Raw genomic sequence first — 26821 nt, forward strand, 5'->3', positions numbered from 1 at the left:
GAGGACACCAGCCTCCATCCCGAAGTACCTCCAGGGATGGCGACTCCACCACTGCCCTGGGCAGCCTGGTCCAACGTTTGACAGCCCTTTCTGTGAAGAAACTTCTCCTCGTATCCACCCTAAACCTCCCCTGGCGCAACTTGAGGCCGTTTCCTCTTGTCCCATGGCCTGTTCCTTGGAAGAAGAGCCCGACCACTTCCCCCCCCCCCCCCCCGGCTCCCCCTCCTTTCAGGGAGCTGTGGGGAGCGAGAAGGCCTTCCCTCGGCCTCCCCTCGGCCTCCTTGTCCCCAGGCCCGGGGCGGTGGCCCCCGAGCTGCTGAACGCCTCCAGGACTGAGCCCTGCGGAGGCTGCTGGCCCCGGGGTGTGCGGGGGGGTCGGCTGGGGCCTGGCAGGCAGCCTTGCCCTCTGCCCCTGCTGCCCCCCAGGCTTGGGCCATCGCGCAAGGAACCCTGCCCGCAGCAGGCATCAGCCACAGGACAAGGAAGAAAAGGCAGGAGACGGGGGGCCTGATGCAGGTTTTTTCTGTACATCAGTGTTTTTGACACCACAGCCTGTTGCTGCTTATAATAAAACAGAAATCAGAAAGAGCAACCAGAATACACACCCAAAGGCAAAAAAACCCTCGGCTTAAACAAGGTGCTGCCGGGCCCCCAGGAGGGGAGGCTGGCGGCTGGGAGTCCAAGGGGAAGGGGGAAACATCTGCCCTGGCCGGGAAGAAACACAACACAAAGAAAAAAACGAACCAACAAAAAAAACCCCACCCAACGCTCCCGCTGCGGAGCAGGGGAGAGCCAGAAAAACCAAGATTGTCCCGTCCTCAGTCCTGTTAGCACCTGTACAATAAAACTGTACCATCTCCCGGGAGCGGAGCGCCCTGCCCCGCGCCCGGCCGGCGGGCACCCTGCCCGCTCTCTCCCAGAGAACTGCTCCTGGTGACACCGGAGGGGCGCGGGGAGCGGGACGAGGCCGAGCAGACGCCGCGCAGGGCAAGGAGGGGGCTTCTGCAGTGGCGAGAGACCCCAGAGCAGGGGGACAAGCTGCTGGGAAGCAGGGGGTGTGCTGGGGGAGCGCGGGCTGCGCCTGCCCGTGGGACAGCCGCCGGGGAGCGGGAGCAGCAGCACGAACGAGATGTGGGAAGGAGCTCGGTGAGAGGATGGAGCAGCGGGGCTGGCTCTCGGCTGGCAGGCAAGTGCCTTCAGCAGAAGCCGGCTCCAAAACTAAGGGAAGTGACTGTCCCCAGGCTCTCGGCCGAGGTGCGAGAGCGCAGCCCCCGAGGGCCGTGACCCCCCCGGGTCTGGGGCTCAGGGGCCGGCTGGTCCAGGGGGAGTGTCGGAGAAGGGCCGGAGGAAGCCCTCATCCCCTAGCCCAGAGCTCACCATCACAGTGATACAGACTCAGCAAAAACAAAGGAAACATTACAAATTAAATACTAATTAAATAAATACTATGGAAGACGTTGGGAGGGGGAGGGCAAACAGAGAGGCGCAGTTCTGTGGGGACAGGCGGGGACGGGCAGCGGCACCCACCACCCCTTGCTTCGGCAGAGCCAGAGCTGCCGCTGCCCCACAAGTTCCAGCTCACGCAGCCCCGCGGAGGGGGCTTCATCGCCCGCCGTAGCTGGACGGGGCCAACGGCTGCAAACGCCGCTGCTCGTGGCGAAGGGACCCTGGGAAGTCCTTGGAGGCAAGGGTCCTCTCTCCCCAGCTGGAGGAGACCCTGAGGAGAGGAGGACTGGCGGGCCAAAGACTCGGGTCCCAGCTGCTGGCGCTGAGAGGGCTGCTTCCCGTTGGTCCTTATTATTGCCTCGTGATGCAGGGAGCGATCCGTCCCCGTCAGCTGCTCCAGGCCTCGTACTCCACTGCCGAACCCAGCAGCTGCAGCAGCTCGGGCTCGTAGTGCACCAGCTCCACTGTCTCTGCAGGGCCCTGCGCAGGCTCGGGGCTCTCCTGCACCTCCTCCTGCGCCAGCACCTGGCTGAGGGACACCTGGCGCTGGAACTCCGCCTTGGGCAGCGTGGCGATCTCCAGGTGCGGGAAGCGGGCCTGGAATATGCGGGAGGACAGCTTCAGCCGCTTGAGCACGTCGGAGAAGAGGAACCAGTTGCAGGGCCTGCGAGAACGGCAAGAGGATGGCGGGTTAGGGGTGGAGGGGTCCGCGGGCACGTTGCCCACCTCACCGCCCCCCAGCTGCCGGCGGGCTGGCCCTCCCCGCCACGCAGCGCCGCCGGCGAGCTGCAGGCACTATTCTCCACGTGCCTCGCCTCCACAGGGCCTGCACAGACCACACGTGCAGGACCTGGGCTCGGAGATGCACCTGGGTTTGATCGCTGCTTGGCAGGTCACACCTTTATAAAGCACTCAAAGTAAGACAGGGACACGGGTGTAGAAGTCATGCTTCCCACGGTGTCCCAGCAGCATCCTCACCCAGCAAAAAGCCACACCAGGGGCTCCATTTCCCGCCCGGCCACTTCTCTTGGGCAGAGATTTGCCCAGGACGGGCAGAAATTTGCTAAACACAAGAGATTTGCCCAGGACAGGCAGAAATTTGCTAAACAGAGAAGCAGCACGTTTGTCGCTGGCTCTTGCAAGTTGCCTTCCGCCCCCTCTGCAGTCCACGCAAACGCAACAGCCACGGTGATATGGGAGGTGGAGAAAGGAGAACTGCTCCAGTGCTGGGACCTGATTTAGCCTTCCCCACGATGGAGGGGAAACAATCTGCTGGGACCCATCAGTGCAAGCTGCTGCTGACCATGGCTGGAGAAAAATGGGGCCAGGAGCAACAAGAGCGGGAGGAGAGAGGGACAGGCACGGCCCAGGGACACCGCACGGCAGCAGAACGTGTCTGGCCACGCTGCAGGATTGCACAGGGACAGCCCTGGTGATACCCCCGTGCTCGCTGGGGACGGCCAGCTCTGTCCCAGGGACGCAGGTGTTTCCCCTGCCGTCGCACGGCTGGAGCTCTGCAGTGACACGAGGAGCGGGACCCCGAGAGCTGCACATCTCCAGACACTGACTCTGCTCCCGCATGGCCCTGCCTCCAACCCGGTATCTCTAATCCTAATTTGAAGGAAAATAACCTCCACAAGCTGCTCTTAGCCTCCGGAAGCTGAAGTGACTGATGTGCTGCCATCTGGGATGCTGGGGCTGTGACCTCCCGTGGTACAGAACATCAGGCACCAGATGGCCGACGCAAATCCAGCTCTTTTTGGATTTACCTGTGCTGCTTCTGGGTTTTGCTTTAAAATAAGTGCTTTCTTAAACCTGTCCTTTCTTAAACCAAAGGGGTCCTTCCTTGTCCGCTTCCCTCATGTATCGGTCTCCATCACCTGTAGTCCCTCAGTCTTTCTCCTCTTTTCATTAACTCTGGGGGACATGACCAAGGAGACTAAAACAGGGACTGAAGGGCTTCACAGGCTTCGTGCTGTGCTGGCCACCAGCCAAGGAATCCCAGGCTGGGACATCTCTGAGCACGTCTACACTGTGGGAGTGCCCATCCAAGTGAGTGACCCCCCCAGGTTCCTCCACGGTCACTGGAGAGCTGATCTGTCACACCCTGCGGTTCTTCTCAGCCTGACGGTCACTCCTGCCCTCGTTTGGATAAATGCTGCTGTCGAGACTTTGCTGACTGCAACCAGAGACCAAGGTGACCTCCTCAGAGGTGGACCTCTGAGAGCCGGTCAAACAAACTCCATCTTACCCTGCATCTTCCACTTGCTTCTCTGACTTGGGGCTTACAAAGTGTGGTTTCTACCCTCACATTTTTCTACAAGAGTCTTTGCAATGCTTCATTACGAGATGGTGCATGATGGGGAGTGTGCCACAAGAGGCATGTCACCCAGAGAAGATGCAATAGCTCCACTCCTCTGTGTCTCTACCTGCAGAACAAGGATAAAGGTATCTCCTCCTTTGGAAGAGTGCTTTGAGACCTACAGGACACAACGCAACTCTATACGGCCTGTCTCCTTAGCACGCAGTCAGCTTGGGCTCTCCAAGTTTCTCAGGCAGGCATGAATGTTCCATATACGTGATTCCCTCACCTGGCGGATACCCGAAGGCTTTGTTGTATGGCTGCTATCCTCACAAGTTCAAGGGCTCTGTTCTGTGCTCCTGCTCCCCCCAGCATTAATGTCACCCAAATGCTCTCTGCTCCAGGAAAAGATACTCACGCCCGAGAGACCGACACTTGGAGGTTATAGCTGGGAAGCAGTGGTTTGTCTGAGAACTCAAACATGAAGTTGTCTGCTTCTTGTTCCTCTTCTTCCTGGTCTGAACTTCCCGGAGGGTTGAGCAGAAGATCGCATCCAATGCTATCTTTCCCCTCTGCAAGAAGGAAAACAGACGTTGGCATAGCTCACAGCTTCACACCAGCCAGTGCTCATCACTCCCTGGGGAACAGCTCTGCCCAGCTGGACCAGCTCCCACCGCAACGGTGCGCCTTCCCGCAACCTCACAGCGGCAGTAAGAGCCAAGTCCCAGGGGCTCCTCCTGCTCTCCTGCCAGCCCCTCGTCTCGGAGAAACTCTGCGTGAGCGCTGGCTGCTCTGCACAGCCAGGCTCCACTCGGTGACCGGGTTAGGTAGAAAGAACATCTTATGTCACAGCAGCAACCTTCAGGTTTACACTGATCCCACACGTGAGACGAGGCACCACCTGCTTGCAAAATGAGCCACCTCGCCCGGCAGTCTTTTCTTGAGTCAGCCACACGCTCACCCCCAGACTCGCCCCAAAACGGCCTCAGCCCCCTGCCCTCGGCCAGCACAGCTGCCCTCGGCCTGGAAGAACCTGTGCCGAGAGGAAGGAGGTGGACGTACGAGATGCTTTGTCTGCACAGATCCTATAAAGGAAGGCACTGCGCTCTGCTGGGTACTTCTCCACCCAGATCCTGCTCTCGACAACTGTCAGCAGGTTATCTAGAGGTGCGTGCCAGCAACTGTGTCTAAATAAGGACCGCAAGGCTGTGCCACCAAACTGTGCCGCAGATCTAGAGACGAATACAACCAAACAACAAGAAGCATGACTTCAGAGAATCAGCCCCGCAGATTTCTGGCTTAAAGCTGGCCGTTCCAGGAGGTATCTGAGCTCCAGCAGGATTTGCTTCCATAGGAGATGGAGAATAGCACTCTTGATCCATAAACCATTTAAAGGCAGTTAAATTTACTATTCGCCAATCTGAAAAGCATCTGTTCAAAAATAACTTGCTGCCTGGATTTTATTATTAAGAGGCATGAATAGTCTTGCGTTTGCAAAGTGAGTTTGTCCTGCTAAGATAATACAGGATAACCCCCAAAATTTCCAGAAAATAGAGTTTAGATTCTACAGAGAGAAGCCGGACCAAATGTGTCGGTCAGCAAATAAACCGATCACACAAAAGTTCAACACCACGCACGAGACAAAAGGCTGCAAAAAAATCTTGTGGTGTGCTGCATGAGAAAGCTCCACGCACCATACTGCTCTACGAATCAACCCAGCACCCAGCAAGAACGTTATTTTAATAGAGAAACAACAGCAGATGACAGGAGACATAGGCTCAAACAGGGTCTCACGGAAAAGAAGATTTCATATCTTAGTCCTGCCAAGGAAAAAAAGTCCCTAAGAAACAGAAAAACAGGGTGTTTAAATCTTGAAAACTTACTGTAGAATAGGACAAAAATAAGGGACATGACTATTGCTCCGCTGTCACTGCTAGGCAAAGCTCAGTTGCCATCACTGAAAAAACTCGAATTTCTTGAGCAACGCAGGAAAAAAGAATTAAATGCACTTAATGTGGCAACAATTTGGCCCAATGTCTTTCCTGAGAACTCTTCTCACTCAGTACTGTCCGTTAGCCCGAGCAAAGGCTGCGACAAGAACAGGAACATCCTGTACCACCGCAGAGTAACAGGGGGACAATCAGGCACAACAATGCTAGTCCCAGGTGTAGAACAACACCCTGGAGTGGGACTTTGTATCTGGAACCACGGTAGCACGGAGTGCGAGACGCTGATGACTTTACCATACCCAGACCTCAGAGATCCCACACCCTGGCTTCTCTCATTATCTTTTGGCCCCCAGAGATTTGCAGATCTACAGGAAAATATGGACAACATTCCTGCCTCGAAGAACAGAAACAGATCGAGCAGGGGCCTGGGTTTTCTCCTCCACCCTGAGGGACACACAATGCTTTGTGCTTCAGCTGGTGGATCTGATGGAAAGGGAAGCGTTGAAGGACTGAACCACTGAAGGAGGAGAGCTGTTTTCTGCGGAGCTGGTTTGCTGCTGTGGAAGCAGCTCAGTTACTCCAGAGCAGGAACCGGGTACTTCCCTGCCCCGGGGAATATCCGCTCTTGGTGACCCGAGGTGACTGCTGAAGGTAACTGAGCCTAAAGGGCCCATTTCGAAACACTCAGTGAACACCGCTGTCGCAGGCTTGGGCATCTTGCTCTTCCTTGCCAACTCCGCCAGTGTCCTGCAGCGGTGCCTGGCAAAGCAGAGGTGACCCCGGTCTAACACTGCCCTTTCCCCAGTGCTGGGAGCCGATCTAGGTGTGGGTGGAAAGGAAGGTCCCTTTCTGTGCCCGCTGAGAACAGACCTGGCCGGATAAAGGATTACTTCCCAGGCGGGTTATTCCTTGCTGCTTGCCACGCAGCCTCCCCAGGGGCAGCACTGGGAATGCTCCACGCAGAGAGGTGAAAGGAGGGGCAGTGTGACTGACAGCAGCGTGGTGGTACTTCAGCTTGGGATCTCGCCATCCCCTCTCCAAGTCAGGGAGAAATGTCCCACGAGCAACACCAAAGTCACGGAGATTCGGCACATTTTGTGTAGCTGACATTTCTCCAGGGATCATCACTCTCACGTCTAGGAGGAACCTACATTCTCCTAAGTGCTGTGCAGAGGTACCCAGTAAAGTCTGAAGCGCCTGAGACGCACGCATCAGCCCAACCAATGCTGGAAAGATCTTTCCACTGCAGCAAGGATAAAACGACATTTCTAGGAATGGTGCAGGCAGATCAGTGCAGGATTTGTCTGGCTTGTTAACCAACTTCAGGTAGCACAGGAGACAAGAAAGACAAAACCTGGCAGATGGCACCACATGAATGACAGAAACCCAGTAGAGACACATCCACAGTGGGCAGGATTTAGTGTGAAGGCCCACTGGAAGAGGTTTAACAGAGAAGGTCATCTTTTTCCACTCCCCAAGAAACACCAGAAGAGTCGGTGGTGGTTTGCTTACTGAAAAAAATAACCCCTTTCTTTTTGCCTACAAGGGTGGAGGACAGAAATGTGGGAAAACATGATGCAAGACAAGATTTTTTCAAGACAAGCCGAGGGATTTGGAAATGAAAGAACTGAAACAAGCAGCTAATTTGAACGAAACACAATCGGCTTGCTTTTCCAAGATCCACTTGTTTCATTTCAGGCATGAGGGTATATGAAAAACAAGATTTCTAAATTACTTGCATGTGGCAGTGGGTCTCCTAGAGGGTATGAGAATCGGCAGTCTGCAGTCCCAGGCCAGGATCTTCAAGAGGAAAGGACACTGACGAACGGGCCATACGCAGATACTAGAACTCAAGCACAGGAGCTCTCTGGGTAACCAAGAACTCAGCCTGCTGTAGTAACCAGAGAGAGCCAAACTCTCCTACCCACAAAACCACAGGCAATTTTTCTTCCTTGTTCATCAGAGGAATCCAAGTGGGAACCAGTGATAAATCAAAAGTGGTAGTATCTTCAGTTTAAAAATATTAGTCAAAGAATTTTTCTTGTGGTAAAGAGGCGGCTTCTTAAAGGATCGTGATAGCTTCAAGAGTGAGAAATCCAGAAGACGACTGTGGTTTGAACTGTTTCTTTGGCATGCCTGAGGTGCAAAAGCCTAGGAAGAAAGCGTTCTTCGGAGTACAGAATTTCTGCTCTGAAACAAAGAGATATCAGGGTCCTCCAAGGGTAAGTCCTCTACCAAGAGCATACGTATCTGATTTTTTTCACTTCTAGAAGGATGGCGGAAATGACGGAGCAACTAAAATCAATAGCCTTTTAGCTTGCCAGCGTAAATAACCCAAGTCCTTCTGAAGGGCTTGATAGTGTTGATCTGCTGCCTCAGACACGGTTGGGAGGGACTCTGCAGTCCGCCACAGGCCCACGGCTAGATCCAGAACATCTTCATTCATGGACCCTGAGGGGAACTGGAGCAACACAGTGAACAATTTGTGGACCTTGTGCCTGTATTGTTTCAAGAAAACTTCAAAGCTGGTAACCACAATTTTCAAGAAGCGACAGTAACAGGTCCAATCGTCCCTTCACTGGGCAATGCCTGGCACTGTAAGAAGAGGACCTCCCCCAGATGAACACCTCCCCTCCAAAGCATAGGAGAGGGATGGGCAGCCCTGGGAACCTTGAAGTTCAAGACCTCTATACACCTTGAAGGAATAAGTACGTCCTCTACCTTCCTCGGTTTTATCTTGGTGACCGGTTATCAGGGCAGTAACAAGAATTGCTACATGAATAACATGCTCCAGGACCGACAGCCAAAGACCCTCAGGAATCACCAGCAGTCTAGTCTCACACGCTGCGTTGAGCCTACTTGGAGGGTTCCACACATACATCTTCCCAAAGAAAAAGTCCCTTTCGGGAGCAAATCCCAGCACATAACATTACAGCAAGATCTCTAAGACGTGAGTTGGGAGGGACACGGACAGACTGAGTGAATGATGGGTCATTACCTCGCATTACTTCTCTGCTGTAAATGAAATGGCATAGACTGAACTCACCCAGCACAGAGCTGCTGTAAAAGTCCCACGCTGTCCGAGGATCCCCATCAGTGCGCCCCTGGAGATCAGAAAGGTAATCTAAAGAGAAAAAATTGAGAGGGTTAATGCTGATCTGCTGGTGAAAGCATGATCCTGGCACGCATATCCATCAATGCTGGGTGAGCCACTTCACCTCTGCTGCTTTTCCCCACTTTGCAGTTAGGCATTATGGCAAAAGCTGCACCGTACCTTGCAAGAAGGGTACCCTCACTCAGGAGAGGACAACATGACCCTGGTCCTGAGAACATGAAAGAGAAGCTGAAAGGGGAAAACAACTGACAACACTAAGTGGATTGGAAAGCAAGGCTCTTAGGGTTGTCTTGAGTTCAAAATTACATCTCCTACACCTGCGGGTACAGCTAAGCCTGGAGGAGCACGGACAGACAGCTGGCTGTTCTTGTCAACACTGGAGATTTTCTCCCTTGTATCTACCTGGGAACCACCACTACTCTAGCTGTCTCTTCCTTGCTGTCATGTAGAAGCCACAACACTCATCTTGCTTCTACACAAACCATGCAGAAAGAAGGCGTGCTTCGCTCTCGGCCGTAGGGATCCAAAATGGTCCTTTCTAGCAACGGCAGGCAGGCAGCATTTGGGGCAGAGCCGTTTTTGAGTAGAGGACATCATTACTTGGCAGCAAAAATATGTTCATTTAGGTTCTGCAGTAGAACCAGGAACTGTAGCACAGCGTCTTGAACCCTCGTGCACAGCACTGTCTTTGGTTGTGTGACCACAGCATTGCCGTTTCCTTGTACCTCAAAGACTGAAAAGTGACTTATTTGGAAAATGGTATATAATTCTGTAATTAAAGATTGGGTGGTAAAAAACACACACACATGACAGGACAGAGATAAAGTTACTCTGTCACCTGCTGCTCAAGCACTTCTAAACCCTTTGACACCCAGGTTTGGTCCCGTATGCTGCCAGACGGGAAGGATGGAAGCACTGCCACCCCCAGGCTTGGCACCTACCGCAGAGGAAGCGCTTCATCACTTCACTGGTGGCAAGTTTCACAGCCGTCTGCCCAGAGTAAGTGGCCAGAGTGGGATCAGCACCATAGGAGAGTAGAAGCCACATGGTTTCCAGGTTGTCATTTGCTACTGCATCGTGGACAGGCCTGCAAGGACAGAAACATTGGCAGGAAAAGAAGAGACTAGAAGAGTTTGCAAATGCTTTGTTTTGGGTTAAGACGAATCTAGTGATGACCAGCAGCTCTTCCTGAAAAACACACCCTGCTCCCTGCCCCTGCACATCTCGGCGCTTGCCCAGATGTTCCCCTCTCACTGGCTTGCCTTGTGCCATCCTGTGCACTGCAGTTCACGTTGGCGCCGTGCTCCAGCAGAATGTGGAGGATGTCGATCCAGCCTCGCGCGCAGGCTTCGTGCAGAGCTGTGTAGCCAGCGTTGTCACGATGGTTCACGTCACTGCTCTTCTTCTGCAGGCAATACAGCACTACGTCCTACAGGAAGGAGATCATTGCAGGCCCGGTTACACACAAACCCAGACAAGGCAGCACAGGAATCATCAGGACACAAAGCAGAAAAGGGAACCAAAACTCACCTTGTAGCCCAGGCGAGCTGCTCGCTGCAGAAGGGTCTCCCCTGCATTTTTGTTCACAATCAGTCGTCGAGCTCCAGGAGGAATATTCTGGGCCACAGGCAATTCGGGGGAACTCCCTGGGCTGACCCGACGGGACTTACAAAGTGGCCACAAGTCCTGTGGCTTCTTCACAGGGCGCATTTTTGGCTGGTTCCAGCAGCCTTTCCCCTGGAAAAGAAAGGAATACAACTCCTTGGCACGTGTGGCCACGGCTTACTAACAGGAGTCCCCTTCTCTCTCTCTCCCCATGCGTGTTCCCCTCATCAGCCCAAGCCGTACCTTCCCCTCGTCACAGATTCCTGCCAGGTGTTTGGTTTTACATTTGCGTTTTCCTGACGGTTTCTCCAGCTCTTCTTGGACAGGAGAGCTGTCTGAGTGCTCCAGGAAGAAGCCATTCCGAAAGTCTGGGCGTCCTTGAGATTTTCGGGGGGATGGGGAAAGCCTGCTCCTCAGTCGTAGCTCTGTGCCTTTACCCTGCACGGACTCCTTCTGCTTCCGGTACCTAAAATCTAAAGGACAAATGGGAATGAGGAGCTTCTGTAAGTACAGCACAGAAGACCAGCAACCCAGATCTCTGCCACCAGGCACACAAACTGCTCATCTAATGGCTGCGCATCCAGAAATCCAGACCCACGGTGGAGGCACTGTGGTAAGTAGAAACAGAGCGAATCTGCAGATTGTCCCTATCAGGGAGATTCTCCCCATCAGCATGGACAAAAGATGCCCAATGACAGGCATATTCATGGACAACAGACCCACAAACGAGCTGTAGAAGGCCTGGGTAGGGACAGCCCTAGTTTAGCTGTTCTGGGTGCTGGGGAAGCCCAGGTGGCCGTAGTCTGGAAAGCGGCTGTGCTCAAGTGCTGGCCCTGCATAGCCTCTGCTCTTGCCACCGTCAGGTAAAGCCCCTGGAGAAAACCCTCCCGGATGCTGCTGCGCTCAGACCGCCTTCTCAGGCTCTGTTTGAAACAGGCATCAGCAGGAGACAGTCTGAGAGCACCCCTGAACTATGAAGATGCCAGGAAGCCCATCAGAAACTTTACTCCTTGTCTCACAGAGGCACCCAGACACTGCAGCAATAGCGTAAAACTGTGCCAGAGCAGAAACGTAGCTTGGGAGAGCAGCCGGTGGGAGGACAGTGGTCATCTCTACTACTTTTCACAGCACTTCAGCAGCATCTCAGCCTCTCCTGAGGACTGTCGATCTCAGCACCAATGTGGCAGAAGGCAACAGGTCCATATCCACCACATCACCTCCAAGAGAAAGGTCCAAGCATATGGAGGGCTGGTGGAAGTGCCTCCCCCAACACCGTGGCTCGGACATGCTCTTCTGCAACCCTGACAGAAGTTACCTGTGGGACACTCGGACACAGCTATGAGCTACCAGCCAGCCGTCAGCACACACACCGAGACATCTGTGTGCTGCTGGATGAATCCCAGCCTTACTTCCAACAGCCTGAAACTGCCCCTGCACGGGCAGAGAGAAGGGACCGCAGAGATTGCTAAGCCTCGGGGAAACGCAGATCACAGATTTAGTTTTGGCCACATGGGAGAAAACGCAAGAGCAGAGGTAGAGCAGCAAGCAGGGCGCAGGCAGGTGGCACAGCGTTCTCCTCCTAGCAAAGCTGCAAATACGAACCACAGAGGGGGATTTCTCCATCGCTTGCAGACACTCTAGCTTTGTTAATCCTCTCGCCCTTGTGCTCCCTGGTGCAAGCTTGCAAGTTGCCTTAATAAAGCAAGACAAAGCATAAAGAAGCCTGGTTGAATTGTGATGGCTCCATCTCCCTCTACTTCAGCCAGGAATGCTGAACACTACTCCCAGGGGCTCATGCTTGTCCAGAAATATTTCACCGTGCTACCTCGTCCGATCCTCATCTTCCCACGCCCTCTGTCTTAATCTAAGGGTAAGATCAGTGTCTAATTAGCCACATAAGCTGCTGTTTCCTACTCCCAAATTTACTGTAAACATTTTTCAAAGAAGAGCTGATCAATTGAAGCTCATGCTGTGTACATCAAGCCATTAATAATGATGGAATTTCATCATTACAAAAAAAAAAACAAAATCAAAAAGCCCCCAAAAGCACAACAAAAAAAAGCAACAAAACAAAAAAAACGCGTTGGTCCCCAGCTTGGTACCAGAAACCCCTTCCCAGATTGTACCTGCTTTGGATTTTCGCCTCCTGTGGGGGTAGCCCACTCGCTCCTCCTCTCGCTCAGTCAAATATTCCCCTGTCTGGTATTTCCGACTTTTCTGTCGTCTCCTTTTCTTCCTTTTGATGTGGCTGTCATCTTCCTCCTCCTCGTTGGGCTCCCACAGCTGCCTGGGTGATTCCACTCTCCACGGCAGCTCCCGGGTCCTCCTTGTGTAACAGCTGCTCCTCTCGGACAGAGACCTGTCCCTGTCCCTGCGACTGTGATAGCGTGATGTCCTGTGGGATTTTCGCAGCTTGCGACGTTTCAAGGATGTCTCTTCCTCCTCTTCCTCCTCCTCCTCTTCTTCCTGATCCTCCTCCAGCAACGGTAAAATCTCCTGACCAGTCACATCACACTCTCCCGTCACACCAGCAGAAGAGCCGGCAACGCTTCCTGCAAGAAAGTAGGATTTTTAGCTGGCAGAAAAGCCAAGAGTATCTACAAGAAAAACCCTGCAAGGCAGGACAGAAGACAGGGACAAGGCCACATAAAAAGGGAAATGCTCACAGTCCACCCAAGACTCCCACTTGGGTCCCTTGGCACCAACTCACCCGACTGACTGCGCGTCCGGCTGCTCAGCACCACCGGAATGAAATCCCGGAAGTTGTTCTTGGGCTTCTTCTCAAGGTAACCTGTGGGGAAAAGCGAGCCTTGAGAAACCACGCCACACATCTGTGCGCACAGGGCTGCTGGCCTGGGAAGGGCAGTCCAGCATCATGCTGCAGCTCTGTTTTGCATTGCAAGCCGCTACAGGAAGCCACCAGCTCCAGAGGCCGCTCGGATTCAGGGGAGCGGCGGTTTGGCCCCGCAGGCATCAGGGCGACAGGAGCTGCTGCAGCCTGACCCTGCAACAGCACACTGCCATTCACAAGAGTACCTTCCTCGTGGCTGTCCCCACGGTGTGCTGGAGATGGGAACTCCGTCTTCGCTGGCCTCCTGCGCTTACGCTTTACCCTGAGGCTGTTGTGATCCTTCACTGATCCCAGGCTGGTTCGGCCTTCTCGCTTGCTGAGTTCATGCGGATCGTCGTGGTGTTTTCGCCACTGTGAATGGAGGACACAGACTGAAGCTTGAGACGTCAACTGACTGAGCTGGAGTAGCAAAGGAGAAGGAACAAAATGCTGTACCCCACTCATCATGTTGATGCCCTTCAGTGTTTTTGAAACCCCAGATCCATTTTTGCTCTAGATAACCTGCAGACACGCGTACGTTAGTCCGCTGCCAGGTAATGCCAAAGAGCATGGGTAGAAAGCCCTGTGCACTCAGCTACCCTCCCTCGTGAGAGCTCCCTCCTCACCCCCAAGCTCACTTGCTAACCTCTGCCATAACCCAACACCCCCAGCTCGTCCCACCCACCTTCCGGCCATGCACACTCCGGCTCCCCGATTTGCCTGGGGACTCCTCGCTGTCCTGGGCTTGGCACTTCAGTCTCTTGTGGGACTGCCTGGTGTCCCCATCATGCTGCCGCTTGGACTTGCAGCGCGCGCTGCCCTCTTGCTTGATTTGTCCCGCTCCTTTGAGCTTGGCCTCGGCAAAGGCCTGGGGAGCAGTCCCAGCTCGTAGGCAGGTGACAGAAGTAAATGACACGTCGCACTCCACTCGCTCCTTCTTGACCCTGCACAGATCCACCTGACGCACGCACTGGAGGGGCTCTGCAGCTGGTGGCTCCTGGGAGCCTTCGCAGCCCAGCTCCTTCTGTTGACTCTCCGTGGGCACCTCTGAAACCATTCGCAGGCTCTGCTGCCCAGCCGCAGGCAGATCATGCGACAAATATGCTGCTAACACTTGGTTTTTAGGCTTTGCATCCAACTGTTTGACGCTACAGCTCCCCGGGGGAGCCTCAGTCTGTACGCTGCCCTCCTTACTGGAGTCAGCCTCTGGTTGATCGCACTCCTGACTCTTCTGAGGGTTGTCCAGCTTCCCCTTCCCCCCTTTCACATCCAAAGCACTGGTCTGAAGAGATGGACCTGCATCCAGCGGGACTGGGTTGGCCGGCTCCTCGTAGAGCTTGGGCAAGGACCGGCAGCTTTTGCTCTTGGCTGCAGCTTCCCGTTCCTGAGGCGGGAGCCTGGGCAGCCCCTCCGGCAGGCTCTGGGCGGCTGCGCTGGACTCGGTGGGCTGCACGCTCGGGAATGTCGGGAGCTCACCTGCACCAGCTGGCTTGCAGGAGCTGTTCTGGTTTGGGGGCAGCTGCCCTGTCGTGGAGATGCCAATTGAAAGCAGAGGGGTCTGATGATAAGGAGACCAGCCGAGAGGCAGAAGCTGAGGATTGGAAGGTTTCCCATTCACGGGGCATCGTGGGTACACACTCCCCTGGCCGGGATTCCAGGTGGAGATGTCCTTGGATTGACACAAAGGAGCTCCTGGAGCAACTCTGCCATGAAGAAGTCTCCTGGCAGGATCCTGCTGTCCTTCTGTGCTGACCTGGTTGGCTTTCTTCCCACAGGGAACCCCAGCGCTGCGAGGCTCTCCCTGATCGATGATGGAAATGGGCTCCTGCTTGGGCAGGTGGCGCGGGTCCCTGCTGAAGCTCACACCAGGGTCCTTGCTGAGCAGCAGCGAGGCAGGCACCGGGTTGGCGACGCCGACGTAGGTGCCTGGAATGGTGCTGATGAGCGTGGTGTTCTTCACCCAGGAGCCCTGCTCACCGTTGCGCAGGAACTCGGGGAAGATGACTAAGGGAGGGGTGGTGCCGAGACACGAGGTGACACTGCTGCCCGTGGTCTGGGCCGCACGCTGGGACTTGGACAGGACCGTGGTGAGAAGTGCTTTGCCGCTGGTGTGCACGGGTGTGAGGATGGGCATGGGAGGTGTTTTGCGTTGACTGGGTGGAGGCAGTTTCTGACGATTGGACTTGGAGGAGAGATCGAGAGGCATCTCGCTGCACTCTGGAGAGGAGACCATCTCACGCTCTAGCTGTGGAGGGGACTTCAGGGGAGAGAGTGAAGTGGCAGCCCCCAGTGCATGCTGCTCGGGAGCTGCCGGGGCTCTGGCGTGCGCAACAGTGCCGGAAGAGGGAGCAGCGCTCCCAGACGTTGCTGCCGGGGGAGCCTGGCTGGATGAGAGGGAAGGGCCAGCGGTGGCCGGGGGAGCGCCCTCGGCAGCAGCCTGGGCACTGCTTCCGCCCGAGGGTGAAGGGCAGCTAAGCTGATTCACCTCCACAGACACCACTTTGGCATCTGAAGCCAAAGGTCTGGTGACGGAGAAAGTGTAGGGGTAGGAGCGTAACTCTGGGGAAGCGATAATGCCCGGCAGGCAACGCTCGTGTAGGTAGGAAGGCAGGACGGGGAGGGTGAGCGTGGAGGAGACCCCCAAGGTGGCTGGAAGCGTAGCCACGCTGAGCGGCTGCCCGCAGCTGGGTGGTGGGATGTACACCAGCGACTGGCTCGGGCTCAGAACTGCCCCAGCCTGAAAGGACAGGGGCATTTTTTGCATAGCAGGGGCCTGAGATGTGGGAAAGCACACTCTGTTCAAAGTAAAAGTAGCAGGAGTGGAGGCAGAGGTGTTGCAGCTGGAGACAACCACAGACAACGTCCCTTCTGCCAGCACGCCTGGCCCTTGTGCTCCAGCACTTGGGGTGGTTTTCTCCTTCCCAGCAGGCTCACTCTCTGGAGCCACGGAGCAGGCTGGAGGAGCATCAGCCTGCTTGTCGCTGTGAGGATCTGCAGGTGTCCAGGCAGCATCAGCACCACTGCTGTCCTGCTCGGCAGCTCTGGGGGTTGCAGGCTCCTGCCCTCTGCCATCCCCCTGGCTTGCCAGAGGGCCCAGGGCATCATCTTTCACAGTCTTTCCTGTACACTCCAGGTTTGGGCTGGGATCAGGTGGCTGCTCTTCCAGTTTGGGCCCAAGCTTTTCCTCCACCTTGCCATCAGCATCCAGACCCTGGGCGCTGCTGCCACCACCGCTGACCGCTGTGAGCTCCACCTGCAACAAGAAGGGAGAAGGTGTTCCTGAGAGCTGTGCAAGCTGCTCCTAGCGAAGCAGGCAGGGCCTTCTCTCTGCCCACCCCCCCCGGACACAGAGGCAGAAGCGACAACCAGCTCTTGCCGAACCAGAGCATTGCTTTGCCCTTACTGCACCTGGGTGCTTCCCTCTTGAGAAGGAGCCTGCAGGACCCATTAGGGTAGATGCTCTTGTTTGTCCTGTTCTGTCAGGGAAAGGCCGCCTTGGACCCAGACACGCACGCAAGGAGCTCACCTTGGAAAGGCTGCTGCTGACGCAAAACTCTTGAGACCCCAAGTGCTGGGAGCTGCTTGTTTTAGACTCCTCATCAGAAAGGGGGGCTCTCCTAGCCGAGGAACAAGACACAGCATTATGAAACCCCAAGATATCCTTCCAGCATCCCACCCTTCCCTGACCCCGCATGGGACAGCAGAGCAGCTGGCAGCCTGAAGAATTGTGCCTGCTCCAGGCAGCCAGCTCCTTGTCACCACACATTTGATGGCGGGCACTGGCCACCGCAGCCTGAGGGGATGAGGAGCACTGCTGTTCATGGAGCTCTGCCCACCGGGTAGCACCTCCTCACATGCCAGTGATTACCCTACGGCTCCTACAGGCCTGACAGGACTGTCTCCATGGCCCAGCAGCTCTGTGCACCTTCCTTGCCTACAGCCATTTTGACCCCCACGGTCTCACCATGGGCCAGCCCAGCTCTCCCTGACTGTGCTGCATCACAGCCTGGCCCCACGCCTGTCCCCTCCGCTTCCCCTTCTGCCCCACCACACGTCCTCCTCCGAACCCCATCCTGCTCGTCTCTTCTTCCACAGGCACCTCCTCATTCCCGCTCCTCCGTCTCCCGGCCGCGCTCATTCCCTGCCCTGGGACTTCCCCCCCGTGCTGCTCTGCTCCAGCCTCACATGGAGATCTCCCTCCAGCGCCAAAGCTCCTCAGCTCCCGCTGTCCGTGACTCGAGCAGCGGGTGCCTGCAGCCGCCCTGGTGCGCAACGTCCTGCACGTTCGACCCTTTTTCTCTGGAAGACCATTCCTGAGTGGAAAGCCTGAATTCCAGATAAGGACTGTGAGCTCCACGGAAACGGGGTGCACTGAGGAGATGGCTGTCCTCACGATCTACGCGAAGCCTGGGCAGAGAGCGCTCGCGTGCTCAGTGCCTGCCCCGCGACACTCCCGACCCAGCAGTATTCACCCGGTGACAATTTTCTGCTCTTTAAGGGTCGTTTAAACAAGCTGCCGGTGCCAGGATAAAACAGCTATAGTTTAGTTTCTGCTGATGGCGCGATTTCTCCTGGATTTGCTCCCCTACCCCCCAGCCTTCCACAACAGATAACAGACCGGAGCGATGGGAGGACGCTTTCCCCTCGGGCTGCCCTGCCCCGGGTCCCCGCTCGGGGCTGCCTCCCCTCCGCCCAGCGCAAGCCCCGCTGACCCTCCCGACGGCCCGCTCCCTTCGCGGGGCTCCCGCCCTGCCGCCCCCTCGGCGGCGGTTCCACAGCCGCCCCCCCCGCCCGGCTGTCGTTACTCGGGGCAGATCAGATGGCGGCGCGGCTGACGGCCGGCCGGGGCCAGGCCGCCTCAGCGCAGCCGGCGGCGCTCGGGGTGCGGCGCCCGGCTGCCCGGCCGCGACAGGCCGCGAGGCCCGGCCCTGCGCCGGGGTGAGGACGAGCGGAGGGGGCGTCCCGCAGCCGCCGGAGCCCGGTCCCCGCGGGGCCGTGCGGGGGAGCGGAGCGGGGCCGGGGCCGGCTCCTCACGGCCGGGCGGCGCGGCGGCGGGACGCCAGGGGGCGCCCGAGCGCAGCCGGCGGCCCGCGGCCCCGCGGCGGAGCGGCCGGGAGCTGGACAGCGGGGCCCGGCCCGCCCCGGCCCTGCCTGCCCCGCTCCGCCCCGGCCCCGGCCCCGGCCCCGGGCCCCGGACCCCGGGCCCTCCCGCCCTCGGCCACGCCACGGCGGCGGGGCCGGACCTGCCCCGCCGGCGGCGGGCCCAGGCCCTGTCAGCTGCCGGGACGGCCCCGGGGACAGCGGCGGCGGCGCGGCCTGCCCGGCCCCGGCCCCGGCCCCGCCCCGGGCTCCTCCACAGGCCCCGGGAGCGGGCGAGCCCGCGACACCCAGGCACCGGGGACGGGGCGGCCAGCCGCCTCCCGCCCGGCCCGAAACGGGGCCGGCGGCCAAGGGAGAGCGCTCGGCTGCAGCCAGCCCCGCTCCAACGCCCCAAACTTTAATGTTTATTGTAAACGCGGAGTAGCTCCGAGTGGTTGAGGAGAGGCAGAGGGCAACGCCATCCCCAGCCCTTATCTGAGGGACGCACGGCGGGCTGAGCAGCTGCTGAGGGCTGAAGATGATCTCTGCCCGCCTGCCTGCCTGCCCCGAGCGAGAGCCGAGGCTCGTCCCTGTCCCACCGCTCTCCTGACCAGCGCTCGGGGACTCGCCACCAAAAGCCTCAACACCCGCAGCACGGAATGACCAGCACGCGCTGCCTTTGAGCCCGTAAACCTTCTCTGGCTCCAGCAACAGCAAATGCGCTGAGCAGACGTCGTAGCCTCAAGGAAGCCACAAACAGATCAGTTTCGAGAACAGGACCCTGGAGCTGCGGGAATAAAAGGGTGGTGCAAAGCCACGGGGCAGGCCAGGAACTCATCTTGATCGATTCTGCCTCCCAGCCACTAATCCTCCCTAATCTCCTATTTGGTGGCATGTCACAACTCTCCCATCTAATCATTTGGTCTGCACTAACCCCCCCTGGGCCACCAAAAGCTCTTCGTAGTGCCTTGGCTCGCAGTGGGTCAAGCTCTTTCCCTCCCCTGGCAGTTAGGAGCACAGGTCTGGTGAAGCCAATAGCACATGCAGGTGACCCAGGCTCGCCACCCCCCAACACCGCGGAGGCAATACAGCTACACACAGCCACGGTGCCTCTGTGGAGACCTCCAGCGCACTCTGCTTGTGGGCCCTGCTCGCTGGAGCACGGGATGTGGGCACCGTCACAGAATGCCACCATTTGACCACATATCCATCCCCTCCCCGCGGCTCTTTCGTACCACAGTCCGTTTTACACCCTAGTAAGAAGGGACTGAGCCAGCACCAGCTCCCTTCCCGGAGCCTCTCCAGTTTCCCCGCTCTCTTCCTCCTTCCCCTACCACGCCGCCCACGCACCTCACCTCTCCTCGTTGAGGCCACACATGCGAATCCGCTCTGTGCTGGTCCAGTTGTGCACCCCGCTATAGAGAGGTGCTGTAGAGATCATGACAGCTGCTCGTCACCGACCAGGACCTGCTGGGGCTCGAGGGGCCGCTCTGCCTACAGAAGAAAAACAAGAGGATTGGTAAATCTCCCCAGGACGCTCGCATTCAACCACGCTTCAGAGCCACCCCCAGCTTTGCCAGACGTCTCCCTTGCCAGGCAGACGGGGTACAACGCCCGAGATACTACACATCTGGCTGGAAGAGGGCTGGACGAAATCAGCAGCGCCTTGGGACAGAAGCCACAGTCCGCTTATCCTCATATTAAACAACTTTACTGCCAAAAAGCCTCTGGCTACCCTGAGAGTTTCACACAGGCGTCTTCACACACATACGCATCCCTCGACAGATTCCTCCCCTTTCCTTCTCCCTCCAGAGGGACGGCCAGCACCGGGTAGCGAGCCGTAAAACAGAGCTTTGCCCAAGATGATGATCTGTTAAAATGCTGACATCCCCACGGCTTCATAGGACTTTGCTAAACCAGCACATGGCAGGTTGAAAGGGGAAAGCCTCAAACAAGGAGGCAGAGGTTTGCCAACAGTGCTGTCAGACGTGCTGTCAAGTGATTATCCCCTCCCTCTGTCAGGAAGGTGCTGGTATTCAGTGGAGTTACGGGTGGAAAACATGAGGAAATCCAGAGATTCGTGAGCATCCAAGACGCACCGTCGGCTGGGTGGAGCTTTCGAGGGAGAACGTTGCAGCCAATCGTGCAGCGCTGGGTGTTCAAGCATTAAGGCAGCTTTGCTGCTCAAGTCGTATCAGGGAAAAAGCAACGAAGGAGGAGAGGATCTACTGTGCTAACAAGTGGACTCGGTTGAACCAAGTAGGACTGACTGCAAAAGGCAGAGAGATGCTTCAGAGAAATATTAAACACCCGAAGGTAAAGCAGGCACAGAGCCACGGCAATGCTCTCGGCGCAGTGGGTGAGAGTGGGAAGAAGCTGAAAGCGACACGTGATCCCAAATCTCCGTCGGTTGTCTTTTCCCTGACAAACTCCTGGCCACACAAGCTCTGAACAGGACAAGAAGCAGCTTGCGCCATCCGTTCGTGCTGAAACGGGCTACGCAGGGATCTACCGGCCAGCAGCTCAAGGGATCGAGACGTGGAATCAAACGACTCCTCTGAATGCAGCTGCTGCCGGACATCCTCGCCTCGGCCCAAACACGCCAGTGGGGATCTTCCAGATGGAAAAGAAGGGCCAGGCACACAGGAGAAATCGGGGCAAGGCAGCTCGTTTGCAAAAAAGAAGCGACAGACCCACCTGCACGTACGAGGGCACAAGGGAGCAGCCAGACTATGGAAACCAGAGGTCAGGAGAAGAGGGGGAAACCTGCTAAAAGACACGCACTGTCAGATGGAAGAAATACCGTATAACGAAGGGGGAGCCGGGCAGACGCCAAGACAGAGAGCAGGGTCATACCCAAAGAGAATGAGAGGTGGCTTGGAGCAGGAAGGGGAGGAGTCTTTTGGTGCTTGGAGAGAAATGCAACATAAAGGAAATAGGGGAACAAACAATCTGCGGGGATTTCACCATCTTAGGCTAAACTGAAAGAAGGGGAGGAGAAAGGTTCTGCCCCTGAGCACAGTGGCAGGACAGATGTTTTGGGAGAAATCAAAAGGGACCGTCTGTGCAACGGGGGACGGGGATGCGTACGACTGCGCAACGTGGAACAGGAGTTGGAGCCGAGCTGAAGCCTCAAACAAGCACAGATCAGGCATGACTCGAGAAGAGGTCCAGCAAGGGAAAAGTGCTAACAGGGTGGTGTGAGGAGCTGGGAGAAACAGCACGTTTTGAGCACTTGAGTAAGAGACGGTCAACAGAGGAGGCACGACGGCCACGAGGAGAAAGCTGGGAGGATGCAGCAACAGAGATAGACACTGTTTCATGAATTCTTGGCCTCTATCCTCTACGGACGATATGGGACACGTGCCAAAGACAGGCATTTCACAGGGAACGAAGAAGAACAGAAGAGAAAAAAGAGTCGAGACTTAAACTAAGAGAAGGAATACAATGGGGGAAAAACAACAGACGTGGTCTCCAGCACAAACCAGCGCGAACAGCAAAAAGAACAGCATCCTTAAGAAGGCGGACCAGGAAGTTTATTGAGAAACACAGGGATAAGCAACCTCCCGATGCAACGCCGAACCAGAGAGAGCAACGGCGGCCTCCCTGGGTCAAAACACGCTTTTAGTCAAGTCAACACAAGGAAAGCGAACAAATTTCTCGTCTACACTGGTGCAGCTTGAAGCGACTTTAAATGCATGTAATTAAACTAGTAGGAACCCCTTGGAGAACACAACTAGGGCATGGTTTCACATGCCTGTCTTTGAGTAGAAGAAGCTGTTGAAGAAACCATCGAAGTCCTTCTCTCCCCTCAGCCCTTCAATCACATCACTGAAACCACGTGGTGTCCCAGTAAACTTGACCAGGGAGCTGATCTCTGGTTAAAAACTTCTCTTCTTTTTCCCAGATGGACTGGTTTTAACCCATACTAGGTCCTAGATCAGGTTCAACAAGAGGGAGAGAGGGCACAGCCTGGCACAGAATCTGCTTAACCCGCTACTTCTGCCAAAGGAAGTGTATATGAAGCCAGAGTCTTATTTTGATTTAGCTAAATAGGTGCCCAGCCAATTCTAATTAACTCCAAAGAAAACTAGTTTAGAATGAAATAAGAACATCAACACAGCATTTTGCGTGGAGAAGCTTGTCGTGCAATATTAAAGCTCCTTCACCTCTCAGAACAAAATGTGCTCTAAGAATTGTGAACAAGAAAGGTGCTGAACATGTTCACCTCCAGCAACAAGCCCTTGGAGAGATTTCCAATGAAACTAACACGGTGAATTAAAAGCAAAGACTGGGGCGGGGTGTTGTTCATTGAGACAAAACTTCTCGTCGTTTTGCAAGAGGAGAGGATGCTACTTTGCCGACCAGTGTCTTCCAGGCTTCAGAAAAACCAAGCAGAAGATGTTTTCCATGTAGTAAAAGCATGCTTTTACTCAGGTTAGCGATGGCTTAGCTACATGTGGAAGTTCCCTTGGATTAAGTCAAGAAATTACTATCTCTTCTGAAATACCGCTACACAGCCGATGGAAACAAGTTTCCTGAGATTAAGTTCTTCAGGAATGGATGTTTTCTAATAATTATCTCTAGACAAATCCTCCTTGCGCTAAAATCCCAACAGCGCCAAGACAACTGTAGTTTCCGCCCAGGCCGAGCTGAGGACAGCAGGACAGGCTGCCGCTGCCTTCACCTACCAGCTCCCACACCGCTGAAGGGAATTAAGCCCACGGAATCTCCTTGCTGACCCCTGTTAAAATCCTGCCTGCTCCCCGGCTCTCAGGGATCCTAACCTGAGTTGCCTGAGGTGAGGCTTCCTAAATAAGTTTTCCACTGCAACGTCACCCCCCACACTCTCTCACCTCCCGCCCCAGCGTTAATGTGGCAGAGGGGTACGGGAGCCACAAAGCAGATTTGCGGGCTGTCCTCTCCCCACAAATGACCGTCATTCCCCAGCCGGATCACTTCCCTGACCTGGCTCAACGCTCAGCTCCTGGAGCACTTGCATTGGCCAACAACAAAGGAACTTCTCTGGGCTGTCACCAAACTTCCAGCCACCGGTAGCAGAGAGTTTGTCTCTTACCAGAGGGTTTGGTACTGCCGGTGTTTGCCCTGACAGATGTCACGTCTACATTGCCACCTGGCCAAACCCACTTTTGCACTGCTTTGACCAGGTCAACCAGAGCCACCATCTCCTACAGTCGTCCACCTCTATGGCAGCTGCGGTGGACCCAGACCCACAGGCACAGAAAGGGCTTTCCCCTGTTCCTCACAGAGACAACTTGTGCCAGCCACTTCTTCACAGTGCACACGCATTCTGCTTTAGGACCGTGCTGCCCTGATCCCTCATGAAGCTTTTCACAGATTTTCCTGCTCTGTACGTTTCCGAATACTGAAACAGCTTGGATTTCAAGACGCTCACCTCTCCTCTCCCACATCTCAGCACCAGTGCGTGAACTACATGCCACCAGATCGCCACTGTTTCAGCCGCATCCTACCTAGGCAGGCACGAGATGGTGGGGACTTAAATGCCAGCAGCCGGTCTCCTAAAATCCCCCAGCGCAAGGCTTCCCTCCGCGTGGGCTCCGGGCAGGCATATCATCCCCCGAAGCATGCAGGGGAGGACCAAGCAAGGGCCAGATGAGCAGCGACGTGCACCGTTACCAGCAGCCGGGGTTCAGACAACAGCACAAGCTCCCTGGGGGCGAAGAGCAGCTTCGCCTTTCCCTGCTGTGCCAGCCTGGCGAGGCCGGGGGCCAGCTCCGGAGATCCCGCTGTGGGTCGTGTAGGTGGGGACTAGGCGCAGCTCAGCAGAGACAGCGATGCTCTCAGCTGGGCTCCGGAGCCATCACGGACACAGTAAAACGCTGCCCGTCAGCGGTGCCTCCTTTTGTGCTGGCAGCGCTCTGCGTTAAGCGGGCCAGCGGCACAGGGGAAGGAAAGGGCGACTTTCCAGCTTTAGGGGATGGGAAAGGAGAAATCCCAGTACATCCCTGAGCAGTGAGAGCCGGGAGGACGCAGTGGCTGGCTCTGCAGGGTGCTGTGCGGCTCCCTGGGCCAGGGGGCACTGTGGAAGGCCGGGAGGGACGCAACGGGACGCACTTTGACCCTGGAAACACACCCGCAGCCGATACCTTTGTGACATTCATTCCCAGAGAGCAGCCAAACCTCGAAGGCAGGGTGGTTTTTTTATTGTCCCCCCCGCGGACGGCTACAAAATATAAAACTACATCGGCTGCTGGAAACTCAAGCGGGACTCGCCGCTTGGAGTGCATCGCCTACAGCCCCGCCACTCAAGGGGAGCAAAAGCAGGGGATACGGCAGCGTGTGCCCCATCGGCTCTTAGATGGGCCAGAAGGAAACGGTCCACATCAGCAGGAATGGTCTCCTTCACTTGCAAGAGTTTGCTCACTTTGGCAATCTTCGTTGCCATTAGTAACACAGGCAAGAAAATATATTTGTATTTTTTAGATGTTATTGTCGGGCGTCCATTTGAGGTGCAGAGGTCCGGAGCGAGTGCCCATCCTGAGGGGTGCCCGAGACGCCTCGGCAGGGATTCAGCTCTGAGCATTGCTTCAGAAAACCCCTTTAAAGCAAACTGCTTGCGAAAAAATTAAAATTAAATAAAAAATTAAATTAAAAAAAAAATCACAACGGTCCTCTTGCAGGACTCACAACAGGCGTGAGACACAGAAAGGGAAAAATTTCAACAAGAAAACTAAGAGAAAGAAAACGGTTTCTCGTAGGTTATGTTACCGCTCAGGGAGAGGTCAGAAACGGTAGAACGGACCAGGAACAACTCGTGTGGGACAAAATCCAGCGCGGAGATGCCAGGCCACCCGTTGGCGGGAGCCGGTGCTGGGCGTGGGGTGCGGTGGTGGCCTGGGGGGCAGCCCCACGCCGCGTTTGGGTCTCCCACCGGCTGCAGAGCAGCCCCGACCGCTGCGGAGCTGAGCCAGGCTTTGCCTCCACGCATTTGCTTAAGCTGATTTAAAGACACAGTAGCACCGCGAGTAATTATAGATACTCAGCGGCGATGAATTGGAAATAAAAAAAGAGGAAATACATCCCCATTGCAAAAATTTTTTTAAAAAAAAGTTTGCTGCGCATTCGGGAGTCCTTTAATAATAAGTCCCAGCTGCTGGACGGCTGGTGTCACTAAACCCTCGCTCGCTCGTGACAAGTGGGCTGTCCCCAGGAAAGCCCGCTGTCGCATATTTTTAAGGAATAGAGAAAAAAAAAAAAAAAAGAGCCACGAAGGGTGGATAACGTTAAAAAAACATTTAGTGTCTGAGAAGGGGCGCATCGTCCGAAATGCTGCAACCCATCCCCGGCTGACGCTCGCCACATCCCAAGGGCAGTTTTCCTCCTGAAGGCCACACCACGCCAGACCCCGGTCGTCGTCCGTCCCCCCCGTCCCCTCTCAAACCGCCGAACCCAGGTGACAAAGTGACAAGAACCCTCGACGGGGCACCACCAGGCAGCCTCCGGCGCCGCGCTGGCACCGGGACCGGCTCAACCCAGCGGTTGGCGACCGAAAGGGCTGGGCGGGGATGGGAAGGCTGATGCGGACACGGCCAGAAAAAAAAAAAAAAAAAAAAAAGAGCTGAAGAAACCCCTTTTCAGGGAGCGGGCGACAACGGGGGCTGCGGGAGACGGTGCGGGGCAGCGCCGCGGGCCCGCGGCGCTGCCCCGCACCGTCTCCCGCAGCCCCCGTTGTCGCCCGCCCCGCTTCAACAGTTGCCCCCCGCCTCTCCCACCGGTCCCCGCTCGTCCCGCAGCCCCGGTGGCCGCGTCCGGGCAGCCCCGAACATGGAGGTGGCGACGGTCCCCGGGGGAAGGGCTCTTCCGCCATCGCCCCGGTACCCGCAGCTTGGCGGACGCCGTTCTTCCACACCGCCCCCCCCCCCCCCCCGCCCCCAACACGCACACACCGGGGAAAAAAAAAAGGTTTCGCTCCGGGACTGGCCCCCCGGCACCGACCCCCGGGAACGGCAGGTGCCGCCGGTGCCGCCCGGGCGAGGCAGGGCAGCGGCACGCCGCGCCGTCGCGGGGCAGCCACCGGAGCCCGCCCGTCCCTTGTCCCCGCTGTCACTGCCCGCCGGCCCCGCCGCTGTCCCGCCGCAGGACGACAACCCCCCCCCCTCCCCTCCCCTCTACACCCCCCCCCGGGGGTGTCCCGGGACCGTTTCCATGGAGACCCCCGGTTGGGAAGTGGGGGGGGGGGGAAGGCGGACGGGAGCGGGCGGCCCGACACCCCCCCTTCGTCCCCCGGTGGTGGGTGCGGGGCCGCGCGGGCCCGGGGTGCCCGGTCAGCGGGGGCCGGGCGGTCCGGTTTGAGGGGGGGGGGGGGGCTCGGTGTGGGGTTTTTTTAGGCGGGGGGGGGGGGAGTCGGCGGGCAACGCACCTGCTTCCCGAGCCGTGCGTGCGGCGGCGGGGGGGGGGGCGGCGGGCCGGGGCGGGCCCCTGCCCGTAGGCGGCGGGTCGGACACTGGTGGCGG

The 26821-nt window shown here is 56.6% G+C and overlaps 1 protein-coding gene across 1 annotated transcript; it reads right to left on the reverse strand.

Annotated features, from left to right (window-relative positions):
• Window positions 1–1423: 1423 nt before the first annotated feature.
• On the reverse strand, window positions 1424–26821 carry BCORL1 (BCL6 corepressor like 1). The gene is made up of 14 exons (XM_054214534.1): window positions 26728–26821; window positions 19682–19820; window positions 16774–16864; window positions 13933–16500; window positions 13454–13619; window positions 13128–13208; window positions 12544–12969; window positions 10661–10890; window positions 10343–10549; window positions 10075–10241; window positions 9754–9899; window positions 8744–8821; window positions 4167–4320; window positions 1424–2110 (listed from the first exon to the last, which is right to left on the reverse strand). Exons 2-14 carry the CDS (start codon window positions 19765–19767, stop codon window positions 1834–1836), a joined length of 4677 nt encoding a protein of 1558 aa, XP_054070509.1. The 5' UTR covers window positions 19768–19820; window positions 26728–26821; the 3' UTR covers window positions 1424–1833.

This window comes from Rissa tridactyla, chromosome 9 (assembly GCF_028500815.1).
Source record: "Rissa tridactyla isolate bRisTri1 chromosome 9, bRisTri1.patW.cur.20221130, whole genome shotgun sequence".
In the NCBI taxonomy this organism is placed as follows: domain Eukaryota; kingdom Metazoa; phylum Chordata; class Aves; order Charadriiformes; family Laridae; genus Rissa; species Rissa tridactyla.